Source organism: Scyliorhinus canicula, chromosome 18 (assembly GCF_902713615.1).
Source record: "Scyliorhinus canicula chromosome 18, sScyCan1.1, whole genome shotgun sequence".
Classification (NCBI taxonomy): Eukaryota; Metazoa; Chordata; class Chondrichthyes; order Carcharhiniformes; family Scyliorhinidae; genus Scyliorhinus; species Scyliorhinus canicula.
In genome coordinates, this window is record NC_052163.1 from 109,656,902 (window position 1) to 109,678,514 (window position 21,613).

General features: G+C 52.7%; 1 protein-coding gene across 2 annotated transcripts in view; it reads right to left on the reverse strand.

The window, feature by feature from the left end:
- The window catches only part of LOC119953077 (microtubule-associated serine/threonine-protein kinase 3-like), a 119,461-nt gene that overhangs the window by 29,529 nt on the left and 68,319 nt on the right, over window positions 1-21,613 (reverse strand). For both annotated transcript variants that reach the window (XM_038776900.1, XM_038776899.1), the window contains 11 exons: window positions 21,075-21,207; window positions 20,843-20,901; window positions 17,830-17,915; window positions 17,523-17,731; window positions 13,545-13,683; window positions 12,838-12,970; window positions 11,508-11,673; window positions 10,332-10,433; window positions 8,336-8,458; window positions 3,312-3,424; window positions 1,099-1,223 (listed from right to left, as the gene is read on the reverse strand). In XM_038776900.1, the coding sequence (XP_038632828.1) occupies window positions 1,099-1,223; window positions 3,312-3,424; window positions 8,336-8,458; window positions 10,332-10,433; window positions 11,508-11,673; window positions 12,838-12,970; window positions 13,545-13,683; window positions 17,523-17,731; window positions 17,830-17,915; window positions 20,843-20,901; window positions 21,075-21,207 (1,388 nt within the window). The remainder of the gene's footprint in view (window positions 1-1,098; window positions 1,224-3,311; window positions 3,425-8,335; window positions 8,459-10,331; window positions 10,434-11,507; window positions 11,674-12,837; window positions 12,971-13,544; window positions 13,684-17,522; window positions 17,732-17,829; window positions 17,916-20,842; window positions 20,902-21,074; window positions 21,208-21,613) is intronic.

Sequence of the window (21,613 nt, forward strand, 5' to 3'; positions counted from 1 at the left end):
GGATCTGTGAATAAGTACCCCAAGATCCATCTGTTCCTCTGAGTTTCCTAGTGTCCTGCCATTCATTACATACTCCCTTATCCTGTTTCTTCTTCCAAAGGGCATCACCTCGCACTTGTCAGGGTTAAATACCATCTGTACATCTGACCAATCCATCTATATATTCCTGTAACCTACAATCATCCTCTTCACTGTTAACCACCCTACCAATCTTGGTGTTGTCTGCAAACTGACTTATCATTACCCCCGAAAGTGAATATTGGGTGGATGTTCAAAGTGTGTGTTGTTCTTTCCATTACATAGTGTGGATTGCCGCTATGGTTTGCAAGATGTTGTTTGGACTCGAGGCTTCCTGCTCCTACTCACTGTCTGACCTTGGTCACGTCTCCAAATTCAGAAAATCTGAGGGCGCTCATTGTCTGAACCCACACTTGGGGCGCGATTCTCAGCTGGCCGATGGGCCGAGTTCCAAGCCCTTTACGGCTGTTTTTACGAACGGCAAACACACCTGGTCTGGCCGTTCGTAAAAACGGCCGTAAAGTGCCGATTTTTAAAACCATGGCACCGATTGGCACAGCAGTACCACAGCCGTGCTAAGGATGCCATGGGCCCGCGATCGGTGGGCACCGATCGCGGGCAGCGGGTCCGATACCCGCGCACTCTTTGTCCTTCCGCCGCCCGCTGTATCACTTCGCGGGGCGGCTGAGGGGCATCCCGGCCCGCGCATGCGCGGGTTTCGTGCAAATGCGCGATGACGTCATCCGCGCACGCGCGGGTTGGAGTCTTCCAATCCGCGCATGCGCGGCTGACGTCATGTGATGCGTCAGCCGGCGCAAACTCTGGCAAGCGGGCTTAATGAAATTCGTTAAGCCCGCGATGCTGGAGTTTACGGCGGCGGCATGCTAGCCCCGACCGGGGACCAGAATCGGTTCCCGGTCGGGGAGGGGGAGGCTGGCGTCAAACCCGCCCGGATTTGACGCCAGCCTTACGATTTCTCCCTGTCTGGGAGAATCGTGCCCATTGGGTTTGGATATTTCACGGGATCCAACTGGGCCGGACAGGAGCCAGCAACAGGCCCGGAAGAAGCTCTGATCTTACCTGGGGCTTGTGCTCAACATGTTCTTTGGGCTGCTCCACCCTCCTCGTTCCTCGCCGTGGCTGCATTCAGCCGATGACATGCTCGGGCTGGAGGGAGCTGCCAAATACTCGGAGCTGCTGTAAACCTGTACACATGTCCGAAATCAGAAAAAGTCACAACGTGAAAATTAAAACCAATGAAAGGCAGAATGATTAAGAATGGAGCGTGTGGCTTGTACGCCTCTAAAATGCAGCACAAAGCCCTTCACAGCAGGAATCCATTTTATGAATACATACATTCATTGACCCAGCCTCTGCTGTTCACTGGAGGAGAGGATCCCAAAAAATAAACTCTCCGAGAGAGCAAATTCCTCCTCATCTCCGTCGAGATGGGAGACCCTTCATTTTTAAACTATGCCCCCTATTTTTAGATTTTGCCAGAATAGGAATTATCCTGGTATCTGCCTTGTCGAGCCCCCTCAGAATCTTGTAACTTTCAGTAAGATCACTGGCGCGATTTAACGGGAAAAAAGCAGAGTCCCGTTTTGGGTCTGCAACGCCAAGAATGACCTCGCTATCAAACGGTACTCTGTTTTCTTTTAGCCTCAGTGAGACTGATCTCTGGACCATCACCGTAGCCTCAATACCCCCCCCCCAAAAAACTTGTTACATGGTCCTCGAGCCTCCGCCCCCCCCCCCCTCACCCTACCTCATGAGGGCAGGGTTCTCCCAATCCCTGGCAGTGCTAACCTGGCACCCAGGCACCTTGGCAATGTCAGTGTAGCACCCTGACAGTGCCCCTGCCAGCTTGACAGTGCCAAGGTTCCCGGGTGGCTGCAGGAGCCCCCCCCCCAGGAGCCCCCCCCCCCCCCCCCCCCCCCCCACCTGCCCATCAGCTGCCACCTTTGTGTGGACCAGTGCTAAATCCCACCGCGGCAAGATCTCCATGGCATGGGCGTTCGATCCTGGGCTTTTGGAGAATCCAGCGGCAACATCTTTAAAGTGAGCCTAACCGCTCACTAAATATGCAAATCTGGATCCCGCCCAGTGGGGGCAAGATCCAGGTTGCAACGTCTCGCGAGATCAAACGAGATTTCGCGAGGCGTCCTGAGCATCGCAAATCTCGGGAGCGCTGCGACGAGTCGGTTCGAACGGGTCCCACCTCTCATTCTTCTAAACTCCAATGAGTATAGGCCCAACCTGGTCAACCTTTCCTCATAAGGCAACCCCTTCACCCCAGGAATCAGCCCAGTGAACCTTCTCCGAACTGCCTCCAATGCAAGTTAACTCCCTTTTGAAATAACGTGACCAAACTGTATCCAGTACCCTGGGCGGACCTCAACAACGCCCTATATAGCAAGCCATCCTCATTTTATGCTCCATCCCCTTTGGCGAGAAATAATTTCTCCTCATCTCCATCTGAAACAGCACATCCCCTTATTATTAAACTCCCAAAAGAGGAAACCTCTTCACCACGTGCACCCTATCGAATCCACTCAGGATCTCATATGTTACAAGAGGATCATGTTCCATTCTTCTAAACCCCATTGGGTGTACCGAACCAGTTCAACCTTTCTTCCCTGTACAAGACCCTCATAACAGGAAGAAGTTGAGTGATACATTATTTGTTTTTGTATAAGTTTAAGATACTAGTTACAGACCCACGTTTTTGAGTCTGAGAACTAAAAGTCCAATTAAAACATGCTATAATCAGTCTTACCTGGCAAATACTTTACTATGAGGCCATTAATTAATCGTGAGCTCTCAGTATTTGCTCCCTTACAGTGCAGCACTCTCTCAGTACTGACCCTCTGACAGGGCAGCACTCCCTCAGTACTGACCCTCTGACAGTGCAGCACTCCCTCAGTACTGACCCTCCGACAGTGCAGCACTCACTCAGTACTGACCCTCAGACAGTACAGCACCCCCTCAGCACTGACCCTCCAACAGTGCAGCATTCCCTCAGTACTGACCCTCTGACAGTGCAGCACTCCCTCAGTACTGACCTTCTGACAGTGCAGCACTCCCTCAGTACTGACCCTCTAACAGTGCGACACTCCCTCAGTACTGACCCTCTGGCAGTGCAGCACTCCCCCAGTACTGCCCTCTGACAGTGCAGCACTCCCTCACTACTGATCCTCTGACAGTGCAACACTCCCTCAGTATTGACCCTCTGACTGTGCAGCACTCCCTGAATAGACCAACGGATCTTCACTAATGTTGTACTGCCATACCTTACTGAATCGGTGTGAACAAGATGAAAACTGTCTAATCTCCAGAGATGAGTCTTCATCATTCGTGTCCTCATCCTCCTCTGATGCAAAATGCTGATACTTCTCTGAGCGAGCTGCATAAACACATTGAAAATCTTACACAGTGATCCATGAATCGATCCTCATGAATATAATTACTGCACCCATGTCCAGACGGACTAATTACTGGTCATGGAGGCTAGGATAATCACTGGATACTGGGAAGCTGGGATAATCACTGGACCGTTGGAAACTGGGATAATCACTGGACACTGGGAAACTGGGATAATCACTGGACACAGGGAGACTGTGATAATCACTGGGCACAGGGAGACTGGGGATAATCACTGGACACAGTGAGACTGGGATAATCACTGGATACAGTGAGACTAGGATAATCACTGGACACAGTGAAACTGGGATAATCACTGGACACAGTGAGACCGGGATAATCACTGGACAAAGTGAGACTGGGGACAGTCACTGGACACAGTGAGACTGAGGATAATCACTGGACACAGTGAGATTGGAGATAACTGGGCACAGTGAGACTGGGGATAACTGGACACAGTGAGACTGGGGATAACTGGACACAGTGAGACTGGGGATAACTGGACACAGTGAGACTGGGGATAACTGGACACAGGGAAACTGGAGGATAATCACTGGGCACAGTGGGCGGGATTCGCCCGTACCCGGCTGGGCGGGGGGTCCCGGTGGGAAGGAGTGGCGTGAACCACTCCGGCGTCGGCCCGCCCCAAAGGTTTGGACCCCACCGGCCGGCGTGGAAGGCCTTTGGCGCTGCCGAAGGAACTCCGCTGGCCAGCGCGGGTCCGCGCGTGCACGGGAGCATCAGCGGCTGCTGACGTCATCCACGTGCATGCGCAGGGGGGGTTTCACCTAAATGTCAGCCATCGCGGAGGCTGACATGGCCGGTGCATTGGAAAAGAATGTCCCCACGGCACAGGCCCGCCCGCGGATCGATGGGCCCCAATCGTGGGCTAGGCCACCGTGGGGCCAACCCCCTGGGACCAGATCGACCCGCGCGCCCCCCAGGACCCCGCATGCACTGCCACGTCCCGCCAGTAAGGGACCTAGTCTAATTTACGCTGACAGGACTGGCAAAGAACAGGTGGGACTTCGGCCCATCGCAGGCCAGAGAATCGCCGGGGTAGCATCTGCGACGGCTGCGGACCGGCACGGCACGATTACCGCCTCTGCCGAATCTCCGGAGCCAGAGAATTCGGCGGCTGGCGGGGGTGGGATTCGCACTGGCCCCCGGCGAGTCTCCGATCTGGCGGGGGGGTCGGAGAATCCCGCCCAGTGAGACTGTAGATAATCACTGGATACAGTGAAACTGGGATAATCACTGGATACAGTGAAACTGGGATAATCACTGGATACAGTGAGACCGGGATAATCACTGGACACAGAGAAACTGGGATAATCACTGGACACAGTGAATCTGGGATAATCACTGGACACAGTGAAACTGGGATAATAACTGGACACAGGGAGACTGGGGATAATCACTGGACACAGTGAGACTGGGATAATCACTGGACACAGGGAGACTGGGATAATCACTGGACACAGGGAAACTGGGATAATCACTGGACACAGGGAAACTGGGATAATCACTGGACACAGGGAAACTGGGATAATCACTGGACACAGGGAGACTGGGGATAATCTGGACACAGGGAAACTGGGGATAATCACTGGATACAGTGAGACCGGGATAATCACTGGACACAGTGAGACCCGGATAATCACTGGACACAGTGAGACCCGGATAATCATTGGACACAGGGAGACTGGGGATAATCACAGGACACAGGGAAACTGGGATAATCACTGGACACAGTGAGACTGGAGATAATCACTGGACAAAGGGAGAGTGGAGATAATCACTGGACACAGTGAGACTGGAGATAATCACTGGACAAAGGGAGAGTGGAGATAATCACTGGATACAGTGAAACTGGGATAATCACATGACACAGGGAAACTGGGATAATCACTGGACACAGGGAAACTGGGATAATCAGTGGACACAGTGAGACTGGAGATAATCACTGGACACAGTGAGACTGGGGATAGTCACTGGACACAGTGAGACTGGAGATAACTGGACACAGTGAGACTGGGGATAGTCACTGGACACAGTGAGACTGGAGATAGCTGGACACAGTGAGACTGGAGATAATCACTGGACACAGTGAGACTGGAGATAACTGGACACAGTGAGACTGGAGATAATCACTGGACACAGTGAGACTGGAGATAACTGGACACAGTGAGACTGGAGATAACTGGACACAGTGAGACTGGAGATAACTGGACACAGTGAGACCTGGACAACCACTGGACACAGTGAGACTGGGGATTATCACTGGACACAGGGAACTGGAGAACATCACTGGACACAGTGAGACTGGGGATAATCACTGGACACATTGAGACTAGAGGCAATCACTGGATATAGTGAAACTGGATAATCACTAGACACAGTGAGACTGGGATAATTACTGGACACAGGGAAACTGGGATAATCACTGGACACGTGAGATTTGGGACAATCACTGGACACAGTGAAACTGGGATAATAACTGGACACAGTGTAACTCGGATAATCACTGGACACAGGGAAACTGGGATAATCACTGGACACATTGAGACTAGAGGCAATCACTGGATATAGTGAAACTGGGATAATAACTGGACACAGTGTAACTCGGATAATCACTGGACACAGTGAGACTGGGGATAATCACTGGACACATTGAGACTAGAGGCAATCACTGGATATAGTGAAACTGGATAATCACTAGACACAGTGAGATTTGGGATAATCACTGGACACAGTGAAACTGGAGATAATCACTGGACACAGGGAGACCGGGATAATCACCGGACACAATGAAACTGGGATAATCACTGGACACAGGGAGACCGGGATAATCACCGGACACAATGAAACTGGGATAATCACTAGACACAGTGAGACTGGGGATAATCACTGGACACAGTGAGACTGGGGATTATCATAGGACACTGACACTGGGATAATCACTGGACATAGTGAAACCGTGCCTAATCACTGGACACCATGAAACTGGGGTTAATCACTGGACACTGGGCTAATCACTGGACACAGTGAAACTGGGGCTAATCACTGGACACAGTGAAACTGGGGAGAATCACTGGACACAGTGAAACTGGGACAGTCATTGGACACAGGGAACTGGGGAGAATCACTGGACACTGACACTGGGCTAATCACTGGACACCATGAAACTGGGGAGAATCACTGGTCACTGACACTGGGCTAATCACTGGACACCATGAAACTGGGGAGAATCACTGGTCACTGACACTGGGCTAATCACTGGACATAGTGAAACTGGGGAGAATCACTGGTCACTGACACTGGGCTAACCACTGGACACAGTGAAACTGGGGAGAATCACTGGTCACTGACACTGGGCTAACCACTGGACACAGTGAAACTGGGGAGAATCACTGGACACTGACACTGGGCTAATCACTGGACATAGTGAAACTGGGGAGAATCACTGGACACTGACACTGGGCTAACCACTGGACACAGTGAAACTGGGGAGAATCACTGGACACTGACACTGGGCTAATCACTGGACATAGTGAAACTGGGGAGAATCACTGGACACTGGCACTGGGCTAACCACTAGACACAGTGAAACTTGGGATAATCACTGGGTACAGTGACATTAATTCTTGGGGCGACCGGCAGGGCACCATCCCACACCAACAATTCACTGCTAGTAATGCATTTTGGAAGATCTAATTCAAGAGCGGACTATATGGTCAACGGAAGAGTCCTGGGGGAAATTGATGTACAGAGAGATCTGGGAGTTCAGGTCCATTGTACCCTGAAGGTGGTAACGCAGGTCGATAGAGTGGTCAAGAAGGCATACAGCATGCTTGCCTTCATCTGACGGGGTATTGAGTACAAGAGTCGGCAGGTCATGTTACAGTTGTATAGGACTTTGGTTAGGCTGCATTTGGAACACTGCGTGCAGTTCTGGTCGCCACATTACCAGAAGGATGTGGATGCTTTGGAGCGGGTGCAGAGGAGGCTCACCAGGATGTTGCCTGGTATGGAGGGTGCTAGCTATGAAGAAAGGTTGAGTAGATTAGGATTGTTTTCGTTGGAAAGACGGAGGTTGAGGGGGGACCTGATTGAGGTCTACAAAATTATGAGAGGTATGGACAGGGTGGATAGCAACAAGCTTTTTCCAAGAGTGGGGGTGTCAATTACAAGGGGTCACGATTTCAAGGTGAAAGGGGGAATATTTAAGGGAGATGTGCATGCAAAGTTTTTTACGCAGAAGGTGGTGGGTGCCTGGAATGCTTTGCCAGCGGAGGTGGTAGAGGCGGGTACGATAGCATCATTTAAAATGCATCTAGACAGATATATGAACGGGCGGGGAACAGAGGGAAGTAGATCCTAGGAAAATAGGCGACAGGTTTAGATAAAGGATCAGGATCGGCGCAGGCTGGGAGGGCCGAAGGGCCTGTTCCTGTGCTGTAATTTTCTTTGTTCTTTTCTTAGTAATGAATGAGTAACTGCTCTTCTGTGATTTGCATCGTAGAATCCCTGCAGAAGGAGGCCACTCGGCCCATCGAATCTGCACAGATCCTCCGAAAGAGCACCTTAACCAGGCCCACCTTGCACCCTACCCCCAGAACCCAGTAACTTCACCTAACTTTTAGACACTTCAAGGCAATTTAGAGTAGCCAATCCACCTAACCTGAGCATCTTTGGATTGTGGGAGGGAACTGGAGCACCCAGTGGAATCCCACGCAGACACAGGGAGAGCGTGCAGACTCCACAAAGAGGGACACCCGAGGCCGGAATTGAACATGGGACCCTGGGTTTGTGAGACAGCAGTGCTAACCACTGTGCGACCGTGCCACCCAATTTTATTTTGAGGGTTTTGCGTTTTGACTTTTGTACTCACTGTCAAAGTAACTCGTGTCATCCTCAGACTCCAGCTGAGGGATGAACTCCGCTTTCTGTCGCAATAATCCATTCCAGTCCAGTTGTAGAAAGAAAATATGTTGTTTTACCTCAAGCGCCCCACCTAAATACCAGAAAACAGAAATCAGACAGCATATGGAGGGAAAAATCCACCAACCAATCCCATCCCCCACACAGCCCCACACCCAACCCAGGCCCACCCCAGATGTCCTATCCCCTATGTAACACTAACACTCACCCAGTCCCAACTCCCTTCACCCCAACCCCACCCAGTCCCAACCCAGTCCCAACTCCCTCCACCCCAACCCCCACCCAGTCCCAACTCCCTCCACCCCAACCCCCACCCAGTCCCAACTCCCTCCACCCCAACCCCACCCAGTCCCAACTCCCTCCACCCCAACCCCCACCCAATCCCAACTCCCTCCACCCCAACCCCACCCAGTCCCAACTCCCTCCACCCCAACCCCACCCAGTCCCAACCCCCACCCAGTCCCAACTCCCTCCACCCCAACCCCCACCCAGTCCCAACCCCCACCCAGTCCCAACTCCCTCCACCCCAACCCCCACCCAGTCCCAACTCCGTCCACCCCAACCCCACCCAGTCCCAACCCCCACCCAGTCCCAACTCCCTCCACCCCAATCCCCACCCAGTCCCAACCCCCACCCAGTCCCAACTCCCTCCACCCCAACCCCCACCCAGTCCCAACTCCCTCCACCCCAACCCCACCCAGTCCCAACTCCCTCCACCCCAACCCCCACCCAGTCCCAACTCCCTCCACCCCAACCCCCACCCAGTCCCAACTCCCTCCACCCCAACCCCCACCCAGTCCCAACTCCCTCCACCCAACCCCCACCCAGTCCCAACTCTCTCCACCCCAATCCCCACCCAGTCCCAACCCCCACCCAGTCCCAACTCCCTCCACCCCAATCCCCACCCAGTCCCAACCCCCACCCAGTCCCAACTCTCTCCACCCCAATCCCCACCCAGTCCCAACCCCCACCCAGTCCCAACTCCCTCCACCCCAATCCCCACCCAGTCCCAACCCCCACCCAGTCCCAACCCCCCACCCAGTCCCAACTCCCTCCACCCCAACCCCCACCGAGTCCCAACTCTCTCCACCCCAACCCTCACCCAGTCCCAACCCCCACCCAGTCCCAACCCCCCACCCAGTCCCAACTCCCTCCACCCCAACCCCCACCCAGTCCCAACCCCCACCCAGTCCCAACCCCCACCCAGTTCCAACTCCCTCCACCCCAACCCCCACCCAGTCCCAACCCCCACCCAGTCCCAACTCCCTCCACCCCAACCCCCACCCAGTCCTAACTCCCTCCACCCCAACCCCCACCCAGTCCCGAACCCCCAACCTGTCCCAACCTAATAACAAAAATAATGATAAAATGTTGGCGTTTAATTCAAGTGGTTTGTTTTACAAAGGGTCAGAAGTTATGTACAGAGCTCTGCTCCGATCTCACCTGGGGTAACTCAATTTAGTTATGGACACCGCACCTCAGGAGAGAGGAGTGAATCTTACATCAGGGAAGGCATCCAGCCTCAAGCCCCTTCCACATAGAAATCTAGTTTGCAGAGAGTGGATCGCAATCTCTGATTACCAAAAGGGATCACGCAGGGCTGTGGACCTGGTAAAATGCTCTTTCAGAGAACCAGTGCAGACCCATTGGGTCGAATGGTCTCCTTCTGCACGGGAAAGATTCTGTTATCCTGTGATTTGTTGGTATTTAATGGGGGAACCAGGCGGAGGAGGAATATTAATTTACATTTGGACAAATCGCCAACATTTGTGTAATGGCCAAAGGACAGGGCAAGGCGACTCAAGGGTCACGGGGAGGGGTTGAGGGACAGACAAGGGTCAATCAAGAGTTAGAGTACTTCAGTATCTTGCCACAAGCTCCAAGTATCTTTGGAAATTGACAAACCCTTTTGAGTTGCTCTTAAACATGGGACGACGAGCTCTTACCTGTCCCCAGGCGATCACGAGGATTCTGCCTCAACAACCTGCTGATGAGATCCTGGGCTTCGGGGGGAAGTATCTCTTCTCCCTCTGGCCAGATGATTTCATCTGCAACACACCAATAACTGGATTTCATTTCTATTGTCCTGGTTATACCTCCTGCCCAGGTCATCTCACTCAGGACCCAATCACCTCACATTGGACACCACTGCCTGCCTGGGTCACACCCCCAGAACCCAAAAAGATGTGCAGGGTAGGTGCATTGGCCACACTAAATTGCCCCATAATTGGAAAAAAAAATAATTGGACATTATAAATTTTTTAAAAAGCAAGGTATTCTCTTTAATACTGTATTAGATATCCGGGCCCGGATTCTCCCCTACCCGGCAGGGCGGGGGGGGTCCCGGCGTGTCGGGGTGGCGTGAACCACTCCGGCGTCAGGTCGCCCCAAAGGTGCGGAATTCTCCGCATCTTTATGGGCCAAGCCCTCACATCGAGGGGCTAGGCCCGCGCCGGAGTGGTTCCCACTCCGCCAGCTGGCGTGAACGGCCTTTGGCGCCATGCCAGCCGGGGCCGAAAGGACTTCGCCGGCCGGCGTAAGTACGCGCATACGCCGGAGCGTCAGCGGCTGCTGACGTCATACCGGCGCATGCGCAGGGGAGGGGATCTCTTCCGCCTCCGCCATGGTGAAGACCATGGCGGAGGCGGAAGAAAAAGAGTGCCCCCACGGCACAGGCCCGCCCGTGATCGGGGGCAGCCCCCAGGGTCAGATCGCCCCGCGCCCCCCACCCCCCCCCACGCCGGTCAGGTAGGTGGTTTAATCCACGCCGGCAGGAAAGGCCTGTCAGTGGCGGGACTTCGTCCCATCGCGGGCCGGAGAATCACCGCAGGGGGCCCGCCGACCGGGGCGGGATTGACGCCAGCCCCGGGTGATTCTCCGACCCACCGACGACCCCTCCCCCCTTACTGGTAAGTCTCAGTTCATCTTAGTATTTGCTTTTTTTTTACAATTTTAAAATAATTTACAATTTCTCTTCCCGATTCACTCCCAGCAAGCGTTGCGGGTGCAGGGGGGTGTGGGGGAGGGAGAGAGGGGGGGGGGGGGGGGGGGGGGGGGGGGGGGGGAGGTCCCTTCTCCATTGCATTCTGGAAATTCCGTATTCATTCACCAATGCAACCTACCACTAACCACTTGTCCAAAAAGCTCTTCTGGTGTCTCCCCAAAGAATGGAGCACAACCGACCAGGAATTCAAACAGAATGACGCCCATAGCCCACCAGTCCACAGGTTTGCCATATCCCTGTCGGAGGATCACTTCTGGAGCAATGTATTCGGGAGTCCCACAAACCTGTGAAAAAACACAAAGAAGTATCATCAAACATAGCCACACGATCCCTACAGTGTAGAAGGAGGCCATTCGGCACATTGAGTCTGCACTGTCCCTCTGAAAGAGCACCCTACCTAGACCCAATCTCCTGCCCCATCTCCGTAACTCCACGGGCGGAATTCTCCACTCCCGGGAAAAATCGGGAAGGCCGTCGTGAACACGGCCGAGTTTCACGACGGCCTCGGAGGCTGCTCCTCTCACCGTATTCACCCCCACCCGGCGGGCTAGGAGAATGACGCGACGGCGGCGCCTATGTGACGTCAGCCGCACATGCGCAGGTTGGCCGGCTCCAACCTGCGCATGCGCGGCTGACGTCACATCGGCTGACGGCTCAAACCCGCGCATGCGCGGTGGCCGTCTTCCCCTCCGCTGCCCCGCAAGACGTGGCGGCTTGATCTTGCGGGGCGGCGGAGGGGAAAGATTGCGTCGATTTTAGACGCCGGCCGACGATCGGTGGGCACCGATCGCGGGCCAGTCCCCTCCCGAGCACGTCCGCCCCCCACAAGCTTCAAACGGGCCTTTGGCGCCCATGTTCACGTCGGCAGCGACCAGGTGTGGTTGCCGCCGTCGTGAACCGGTCGCGAACGGCAGGCCGCTCGGGCCGGAGAATCGCCGGTCGCCGTGAAAAACGGCGAGCAGCGATTCTTCCGAGCGGGGGGTGGGAGAATCGCGGGGGGTACCAGGGGGGCGTGAAATCAGTCGTCCGGCCCTCCCGTGATTCTCACACCCGGCGTGGGGAGCGGAGAATCGCGCCCCACATCTTTGGACACCAAGGGGCAATTTTCCATGGCCAATCTATCTATCCTGCCCATCCAACCACACTCACCTGATCTCAAAATAGAGTGGCAAAAGTTCCCCTGTCCTTTGACTATTCAAATCTTCATCCTACCCCCGTCTTTGACCCTCCACCCGCCAATACCCCCTGGTAGCCAAACATTTTACCCTTTAATCCAATCCTATTCAGTGTCCCCTGGCATCTGCCTCCTGCCCTCCAATGTCTCCTCTCACCAACCCCAACACCATCTGAAGATCCCACATGCCAACCACTTGCACTCACTGACCCCGTTGTGTTTCTAACCCCAGCAGTTTTCAACACCCTCTCAACCCCCTCTCACCCCCACTTACCTGTTTATCAATGAACTCCCGGGTGTCCTTCTCAATGTGATCCTCATACAGGTTGGTAGTCATGTTCATCAATCCAACCCTTGACAGCCCAAAGTCGGTCAGTTTAATGTGACCCATCGAGGTGATCAACAGGCTGAAAGCAAAGCAAATGGTCATCACTAACTGACCATTCAACCCTTCACAACATCTCTTCAGTACATTAGAAACTCCAGCTGGCAGGATGTCTAACTCTAACCCCATGTATGGATTGGTGGAAGGGGTAGTAGCCGTCAGTACAGGATGAACATTATCAGTTCTGGGGAAATCAGTGGTCAGTGTGATGGGTAGCGGTGAGTGTGAAGGAGGGGTGCACTGTGGGAGGTGGGGTCTTTAGTATGAACGGAGGGGTTTTGGGGTGAGGAAGAGGGTAGATATGGAGGGATTTAATATGGGGAGGGATAGTCAATGCAGAAAAGGGATATATGCTGTGGGGGGAGGGGTCGGTGTGACAGCTGGTGTAGGGGGGGAGACAGGGGCTTCGAGGCTTCGCTATGCTCCCAAATTAAACTGTTCAAACTGTAGTTTGTTAAAACCATTTATTTACAGCTGCAATACATGTCAAATCTGGAAGTGGATATAAATAACATCCCTAACTGGGAGCGGGTGGAACATGGAGGCAATCCTTGTCTATAACAGATGCTTCGTGAAGCTTGCAAAACATTCCTTACTTGTCCGGTTTCAGGTCCCGATGCACAATGCCATAGTTGTGGAGATATTCTAGGGCCAGAACTGTTTCTGCAAAGTACATTCTGGTCATGTCAACAGGCAGGGGACCAATATTCTTCAGGAGATTGGCACAGTCTCCACCTAATTGACACAGAGCAGAGGCAGTCAAACCCAGTGCTGGTACCTTGCATATCCCAATATTGCTCACTGCAACATTGCTGATTATGTCACTATTCAGAGGCTGGGCCCCAGACTCTGGGATTCCTGCCCTAAACCGCTTTGCCTCTCTCTTCTCGTTTACGATGCACCTTAAGGTCGACCAAGATTGTGTTCAGCTGATACCTCCCTTTGTGATTGGTGTCAGATTTTGACCCATGTCCCTCCTAATAAGCACCACGATATGTTTTGTAAATACCAATGCACTACTGGTGTCCTGAGCACAAGAATCATAGAATCATAGAATTTCCAGTGCAGAAGGAGGCTATTCGGCCCATCGAGTCTGCACCGGCCCTTCAAAAGAGCAACCTGCGTAAGCTCACTCCTCCAACCTAACCCCGTAAACCAACCTCACCCAACCTTTTGGACACTAAGGGGTCATTTATCATGGTCAATCCGCCTAACCTGCACATCTTTGCACTGTGGGAGGAAACCGGAGCACCCGGAGGAAACCCACTCAGATGCAGGGAGAACGTACAAACTCCGCACAGTCACCTGAGGCTGGAATTGAACCGGGGTTCCTGGCACTGTGAGGCAGCAGTGCTAATCACTATACCGACGTGCCATACCTCAGTGATTTGCCTTTTACAAAGTTTTAATGTGTTTTCACTGAGGTTACAATGGTGATGGTGGGAACGGTGAAAATGTTTTGTCAGTCGCTACAGTCAAGTCTGTTAAATGCAGTGAATTTGAATCTCATGGGCTGGATTCTCGGGTCGCCAATGGCGAAATCGCATTCGGCGAACGGCCAGAGAATCAAAATTCCCAATCAAATCGGGGTGGAGCCGCTTTCGCGATGCTCCGCCCCCTCCAAGGCGGCGTACTCTGTGAGCACGCTGCCCCACGTCTTGAGCCCCCCCTCCCCCCCAACCCGGTGCTCCGCCCCAGAGCGGCCGAGTTCCCTTCGGCGTGGGTCTTGTGTGGGCTCACCCGTCGGGATCTCGGCCTGGCGGCTGCAGACTCAGTCCAGCGTCGCCACAGTCGGGGGTGGGATGATCCGCGGGCGGGGGGGGGGGGGGGGGGGGGGCATTATTCTGGGCTGAGGGTATTGTGGGGGCCTGGTCCGGAGTGCGTGAGCCGGCCGAAAGGGGGGGGGAACTATTTTGCAGGCCGTGAATCGGAGAATCCAGCCCCATATCTCTCAATCTCTTACCTCAGCCTAAGAACAAAGAAGAGTACAGCACAGGAACAGGCCCTTGGGCCCTCTAAGCCTGCGCCGACCATGCTGCCCGTCTAAACTAAAATCTTCTACACTTCCGGGGTCCTCTATTCCCATCCTATTCATGTATTTTTCAATTTGCAATGTTCAGCCCTGAACAAGTTCTGTGAATCATCCATTGAAGACCCCCAGCAGGGTCGGAGAATCGCCTGGGGCCGTCGAAAATCCCGCCCCCGCCGTGGCAGAGATTGTCCGCCACCCGGGAAGTGGCGGTGGTGGGAATCTTGCCACTCTGTTCGGCGAGGCCTCTGCGGTGATTCTCCGGCCCGATGGGCCGAAGTCCCGCCGCTGGGAGGCCTCTCCCGCCGCAGAGGTTTGAACCACCTCTGTAACGGCGGGATCAGCGGCGCGAGCGGGCCCCGGGGTCCTGGGGGGGGGGGGGGGGGGGGGGGGGGGGGGGGGGGGGGCGATCGAACGCCGGGGGGTGCCTCCACGGTGGCCTGGCCCGCGATCGGGGCCCCCGCTCAGACTCCGGGCCAGTGCCCTGGGTGCACTTTTTCTCCTTCCACGGCCACCACGGCCTCCGCCATGGCGGAAGCGGAAGAGAAACCCACATTTGCGCCAGTCTTCTGGTGCCAACCGCTCCGGCGCGGGGATGGCCCCCAAAGGTGGGGAGAATTCCCCACCTTTGGGGAGGCCCGACCCCTGAGTGGTTGGCGCCACTCCCCTAAGCCGGGACCCTCCGTCACGCCGGGTAGGGGAGAATCCAGCCCCAGGTATGTTACAGTCCATAAAGCCAGTTGGTGAGGGATGGTGCTGGAGGCAATCTTTACTCAGGCTTATATTTATTTACAGCGATTGATCATAAGCTTCCGCCTCCCAACTCAACCGCTCCTGGTTTCAGTAAGCATTTCCTTAAATATCCTCAAGTAAAGTCCCAATGAATGGCCTCTACCTGGAAACAAGATGTGGGCGTCGCTGGCTGGGCCGGCGCTTAGTGTCCATCCCTAATTGCCCTTCAAATTGAGTGGTTTGCTGGGCCATTTCAGAGGGCAGTTAAGTGTCAACCACATTAGTCAACCAGATGGCTTTTCACAACGATTGACAAGGGTTTCATGGCCACCACTGGACTTTTAATTTCAGATTCTTATTGAATTCAAATTTCACCATCTGCCATGGTGGGATTCGAACCCGGGACCCCACAGCGTTACCCTGTAGCACGGTGAATGCAATTAAACCTCACTGACATTCCTGGGCTACCCCACATAACCCACCCGCATTGTCTAGTTAGTCACCATTCCCCCAGCTACCTGGCAACAGATTAAAGCAAATTACTGCGGATGCTGGAATCTGAAACAAAAATGCTGGACAATCTCAGCAGGTCTGACAGCATCTGTGGAGAGGGTAAAGAACTAACGGTAGCAGTGGTTAGCACCGTTGCTTCACAGCGCCAGGGTCCCAGGTTCGATTCCCGGCTTGGGTGACTGTGCGGAGTCTGCACATTCTCCCCGTGTCTGCGTGGGTTTCCTCCGGGTGCTCCGGTTTCCTCCCACAAGACCCGAAAGACACGCTTGTTAGGTGAATTGGACATTCTGAATTCTCCCTCAGTGTACCCGAACAGGCGCCGGAATGTGGCGACTGGGGGCTTTTCACAGTAACTTCATTGCAGTGTTAATGTAAGCCTACTTGTGATTAATAAAGATTATTATTATGACATTTCTGCTAACAGCCTATAATAATAATAATCGCTTATTGTCACAAGTAGGCTTCAAAGAAGTTACTGTGAAAAGCCCCTAGTCGCCACATTCCGGCGCCTGTTCGGGGAGGCCGGTATGGGAACTGGATGACTCTTTGTCAAAGCTGGCAACAGTCTTCCCCGATAACTCCACCTTGTAGTGTCCACTTACACCACACCATTTCACGGTCAGTGTATTTAAATGTATTAAACTTGTTCTTTTTTCACTGTGTGCAGCAATGACCAAGCCAGGTAATAGCTTCCGCAGTGGCTAAATGGAGCTCTCTGAGCGCTCCACTGGATTTTGTCAGGGGGCCATCTTCAATGATGAGTCATTGATTGGGGTGCACCGCAGTTACAGTCCGGACTCCCTGCAAGGCCTCACTTTTCCCGATTTGCTGCACAAAGGCCTTGGCCAGTGGGGAAACGGTTGAGGAGTGACCAGTGTTGGCGTGGTAGGTTGGAGTCGGCTCGGCAGGATGTGGGATCTGTGATGAAGAAGTGGTTTTTAACGGTGACGTGTTTGTCTATTCTTGCCTCTGCTGTCATTCCTTGGCATGGTGGCCTTGGCCAGGCAGGCTGGTGTGAACTTGTGACTGTATAAAATGCATCAATTTCCATGGATTGTATAGATTCAATGGAGCTGAGTTAATTAAAATCAGTAGCACAGGTTCGAGGTCAGTACATTAGTTCACTGCTGTATAACCCATATGAATCCAGTAACTCCAATAGATACAAACGTCTGTGACTAAACAAACCTTTAATGATGATTCATTTCCCCCCTTGGGTCACAGGCCCAAGTTATAGTAATAGATATAAGATCACAATTTTGGGAAATAACCTTCACTACTTGTGACTCTCCAGCCCTACCTTCCACATACTCCATCACCATGCAGAGGTGGCGCCTAGCCTCGAAGGAGCAATACATGCTGACAACAAACGGGTTCTCGGCAAACGTTAAGATGTCACGCTCGACAAACACCTGCTGGATTTGATTTCTCAGGATCAGGTTGTGTTTGTTGACCTTCTTCATGGCAAATCGCTGTCTTGTTTCTGTGTGTCGGACAAGGTACACTGCTCTATAGGGGGCACAAATGTCTGGTTAAACACTCATTCACGCCAACTCGCTGCAACTTCTCAAGGGAAAGGATTTGACGGGCACCAGTCTTTGACCTACCCATATGCTCCATTACTGATCAGCTTAATGGTCTCAAAATCGTTCTCACTGGGTTTTCTCCGTGTTGGAATGGAAGCTGCTCGGTTCTGATGAAATAACGTTTTTTGAATTAAAAATGATCATTCTCCCTTTATCAAAGATTCAGCAAAAAATGTGGAATTGGCGTCATGAGAAACTTCAGAAAGCAACGCCAAACCCACTGATTACCAGGGTCCCTTGCCTCGTTCTGCTGCCTCCTCAATCTGTTCACTGGCCCCCTCACCCAGCTCAGATGTCCCTCTCGCCCGGATGTTGCCCCTTTGCTGTTCTGCTGTTCCTGTCCTGTGTTACTCAATCACCCAATTCTGTTACCCCCTCACCCTGTTCTGTTTATCTCCCACCCTGTGCTGTTACCCCCTTATCTTGGTGTTGCCTCCTGCACTGTTCTGTTGCCCCCTCGTCCTGTCCCGTTGACCCTCGGTGGGTCCTGTTCTCCCCCTCACTCGGTTCCGTTAGCCCTCGTCCTGTTCTGTTGTCTTCCTTCATCTCGAGACATCCCAAAACAATGAAGTGTTTTTGAAGGGATGTCACTGGAGAAGGAGATTAAGTTGCCACATTATACACAGCAAGCACCCATATGATGTGAATATTAGCCAGGAGAATTTAGGAACCCACTCATTCTGGGAACATTGGTGCCAAATGATCACTTCCAATTACCTTAGAAGGCAGATAGAAAGAAGTCTCGCAAGAAAAATGAGATAGAGCAGAATTTCCTCTAACCCTGAATGTGCAGCACAATCTCAGTGCTGTCCCTCTGACAGTGCAGCACAATCTCAGTATTGACCCTCTAACAGTGCAGCACTCCCTCAGTACTGACCCTCTGACAGTGCAGCACTCCCTCAGTACTGACCCCCTGACAGTCCAGTGCTCCCTCAGTACTGACCCTCTGACAGTGCAGCACTCCCTCAGTACTGACCCTCTGACAGTGTAGCACTCCCTCAGTACTGACCCTCTGACAGTGCAGCACTCCCTCAGTACTGACCCTCTGACAGTGTAGCACTCCCTCAGTACTGACCCTCTGATAGTGTAGCACTCCCTCTGTACTAACCCTCTGACAGTGTAGCACTCCTTTAGCACTGGCCTTCCGACTGTGCATCAATACTGATGCTCTGACACTTTCTCAGAACTGACACTTTGAGAGTGCCACACTCTCTCAATACTGTCCCATTGACAGTGCTGGATTCATTTAGGACTGATACCCTGACAGTGCAGCATTGACTTCAGTACTGACCCTCTTGACAGTGCAGCACTCCCTCAGCACTGACTCTCTGACAGTGCAGCACTCCCTCAGTACTGACCCTCTGACAGTGCTGCACTCCTTCAGTACTGACCCTCCGACAGTGCGGCGCTCCCTCAGTACTGACCCTCCGAGAGTACAGCATTCCCTCAGTACTGACACTCTGACAGTGTGGCACTCCCTCAGCACTGACCCTCTGACAGTGCAGCACTTCCTCAGTACTGATCCTCTGACAGTGCAGAATTCCCTCAGTACTGACCCTCTGACAGTGTAGTGCTCCTTCAACACTTACCCTCTGACAGTGCATCATGTATGCATTCCCCCAGTTCTGACCCTCTTGCAGTGCAACGCTCCCAGTACAGACTCTCTGACAGTGGGGCACTTCCTCAGTCCTGACCCTCCACCGGTGCATCATTCCCTCAGTACTGATCCTTTTACAGTGCAACGCTCCCTCAGAACTGACCCTTTGACAGTGCAACGCACCCTCAGTACTGACTGTCTGACAGTGCTGCACTTCCACAGTACTGACCCTCTGACAGTGCAACGTCACCTTAGTACTGACTCCCTGACAGTGCGGCACTTCCTCGGTACTCTCTGACAGTGCAGAGCTCTCCCAGTAGTGATGCTCTGACACTTTAGTGCTGCCTCAGTACTGACCCTCTGACAGTGCAGCACTCCCTCAGTACTGACTCTCTGACAATGTAGCACTCCCTCAGTACTGACCCTCTAACAGTGCAGCACTCCCTCAGTACTGACTCTCTGACAATGTAGCACTCCTTCAGCACTGACCCTCCGACAGTGCATAATTCCTTCAGTACTGACTCTCTTGTCATAGATATCATAGAATTTAGTGCAGGAGGCCATTCGGCCCATCGAGTCTGCACCGGCTCTTGGAAAGAGCACCCTACCCAAGGTCAACACCTCCACCTTATCCCCATAATCCAGTAACCCCACCCAACACTAAGGGCAATTTTGGACACTAAGGGCAATTTATCATGGCCAATCCACCTAACCTGCACATCTTTGGACTGTGGGAGGAAACCGGAGCACCCGGAGGAAACCCACGCACACACGGGGAGGATGTGCAGACTCGACGCAGACAGTGACCCAAGCTGGAATCAAACCTGGGACCCTGGAGCTGTGAAGCAATTGTGCTAGCCACAAGGCTACCGTGCTGCCTCAGTACACTCCCTCAGTACGGACCCTCTGACAGTGCAGCACTCCCTCAGTACTGACTCTCTGACAGTGCCGCACTCTTTAAGTACTGACCCTCTGACAGTGCGCTCTCCCTCAGTACTGACCCTCTGACAGTGCGCTCTCCCTCAGTACTGACCCTCTGACAGTGCGCTCTCCCTCAGTACTGACCCTCTGACAGTGCGCTCTCCCTCAGTACTGACCCTGACAGTGCGCTCTCCCTCAGTACTGACCCTCTGACAGTGCGCTCTCCCTCAGTACTGACCCTGACAGTGTGCTCTCCCTCAGTACTGACCCTGACAGTGCGCTCTCCCTCAGTACTGACCCTCTGACAGTGCGGCTCTCCCTCAGTACTCCCTGGGCTATTGGCCTAGACTGTGTGTTCTGGCCTGTTATTCAAACAAAAAACATTCTGTCTCCTTGCCATGTACCATTAACCCTCTCATGTATTATATTGCCCCTCTTTACGAGATCAACATTGCTACTTCCCATCATCAAAAACAATGACATTGCAAAAGAAAAAGGATAATTATGCTTACTCACATCCTGAAAATCAGAAGACTGCGGGGAAATTGAGTTTAAACCGTCCAATTGAAAAATGTCTGGATAAAGTTGGAAATAGAAGTAAACTGAGTACACGTAATAACTGAAATAAAAAACACTCCAATAATAGTGAGTGAGGATCGGTGAAAAAAAATGTATAAAGGAATTAAACATGTCGTAGAAAATAATCAATTAGACATCCCAGAGAGAAAATCGGAAAACACAATATTACCCTGGAGTGGATCCTTGGTCAAGCCCAGCTGACTGATGATGTATCGTGGTATATCTGTCTTTATTCCTTGCCCAATCTTTGCATGTCCCTCTGCTGCTTCCAATAAGTGATAAAACTCTTCAGGGTCAAACTCCTGCCACAAAAGTCCAGAAAAATGATTAGACCATAACTCAAATAAGCACCTAAGGCAGGGCAAGAGACACTCACTGTGTAACTGTACAGGATCACTGTTTATTCAGAGTAAGGGTCACTCACTGTGTAACTGTACAGAGTCACTGTTTATTCAGGGTAAGGATCACTCACTGTGTAACTGTACAGAGTCACTGTTTATTCAGGGTAAGGATCACTCATTGTGTAACTGTACAGAGTCACTGTTTATTCAGGGTTAAGATCACTCACTGTGTAACTGTACAGAGTCACTGTTTATTCAGGGTGAGGATCACTCACTGTGTAACTGTACAGAGTCACTGTTTATTCAGGGTGAGGATCACTCACTGTGTAACTGTACAGAGTCACTGTTTATTCAGGGTAAGGATCAC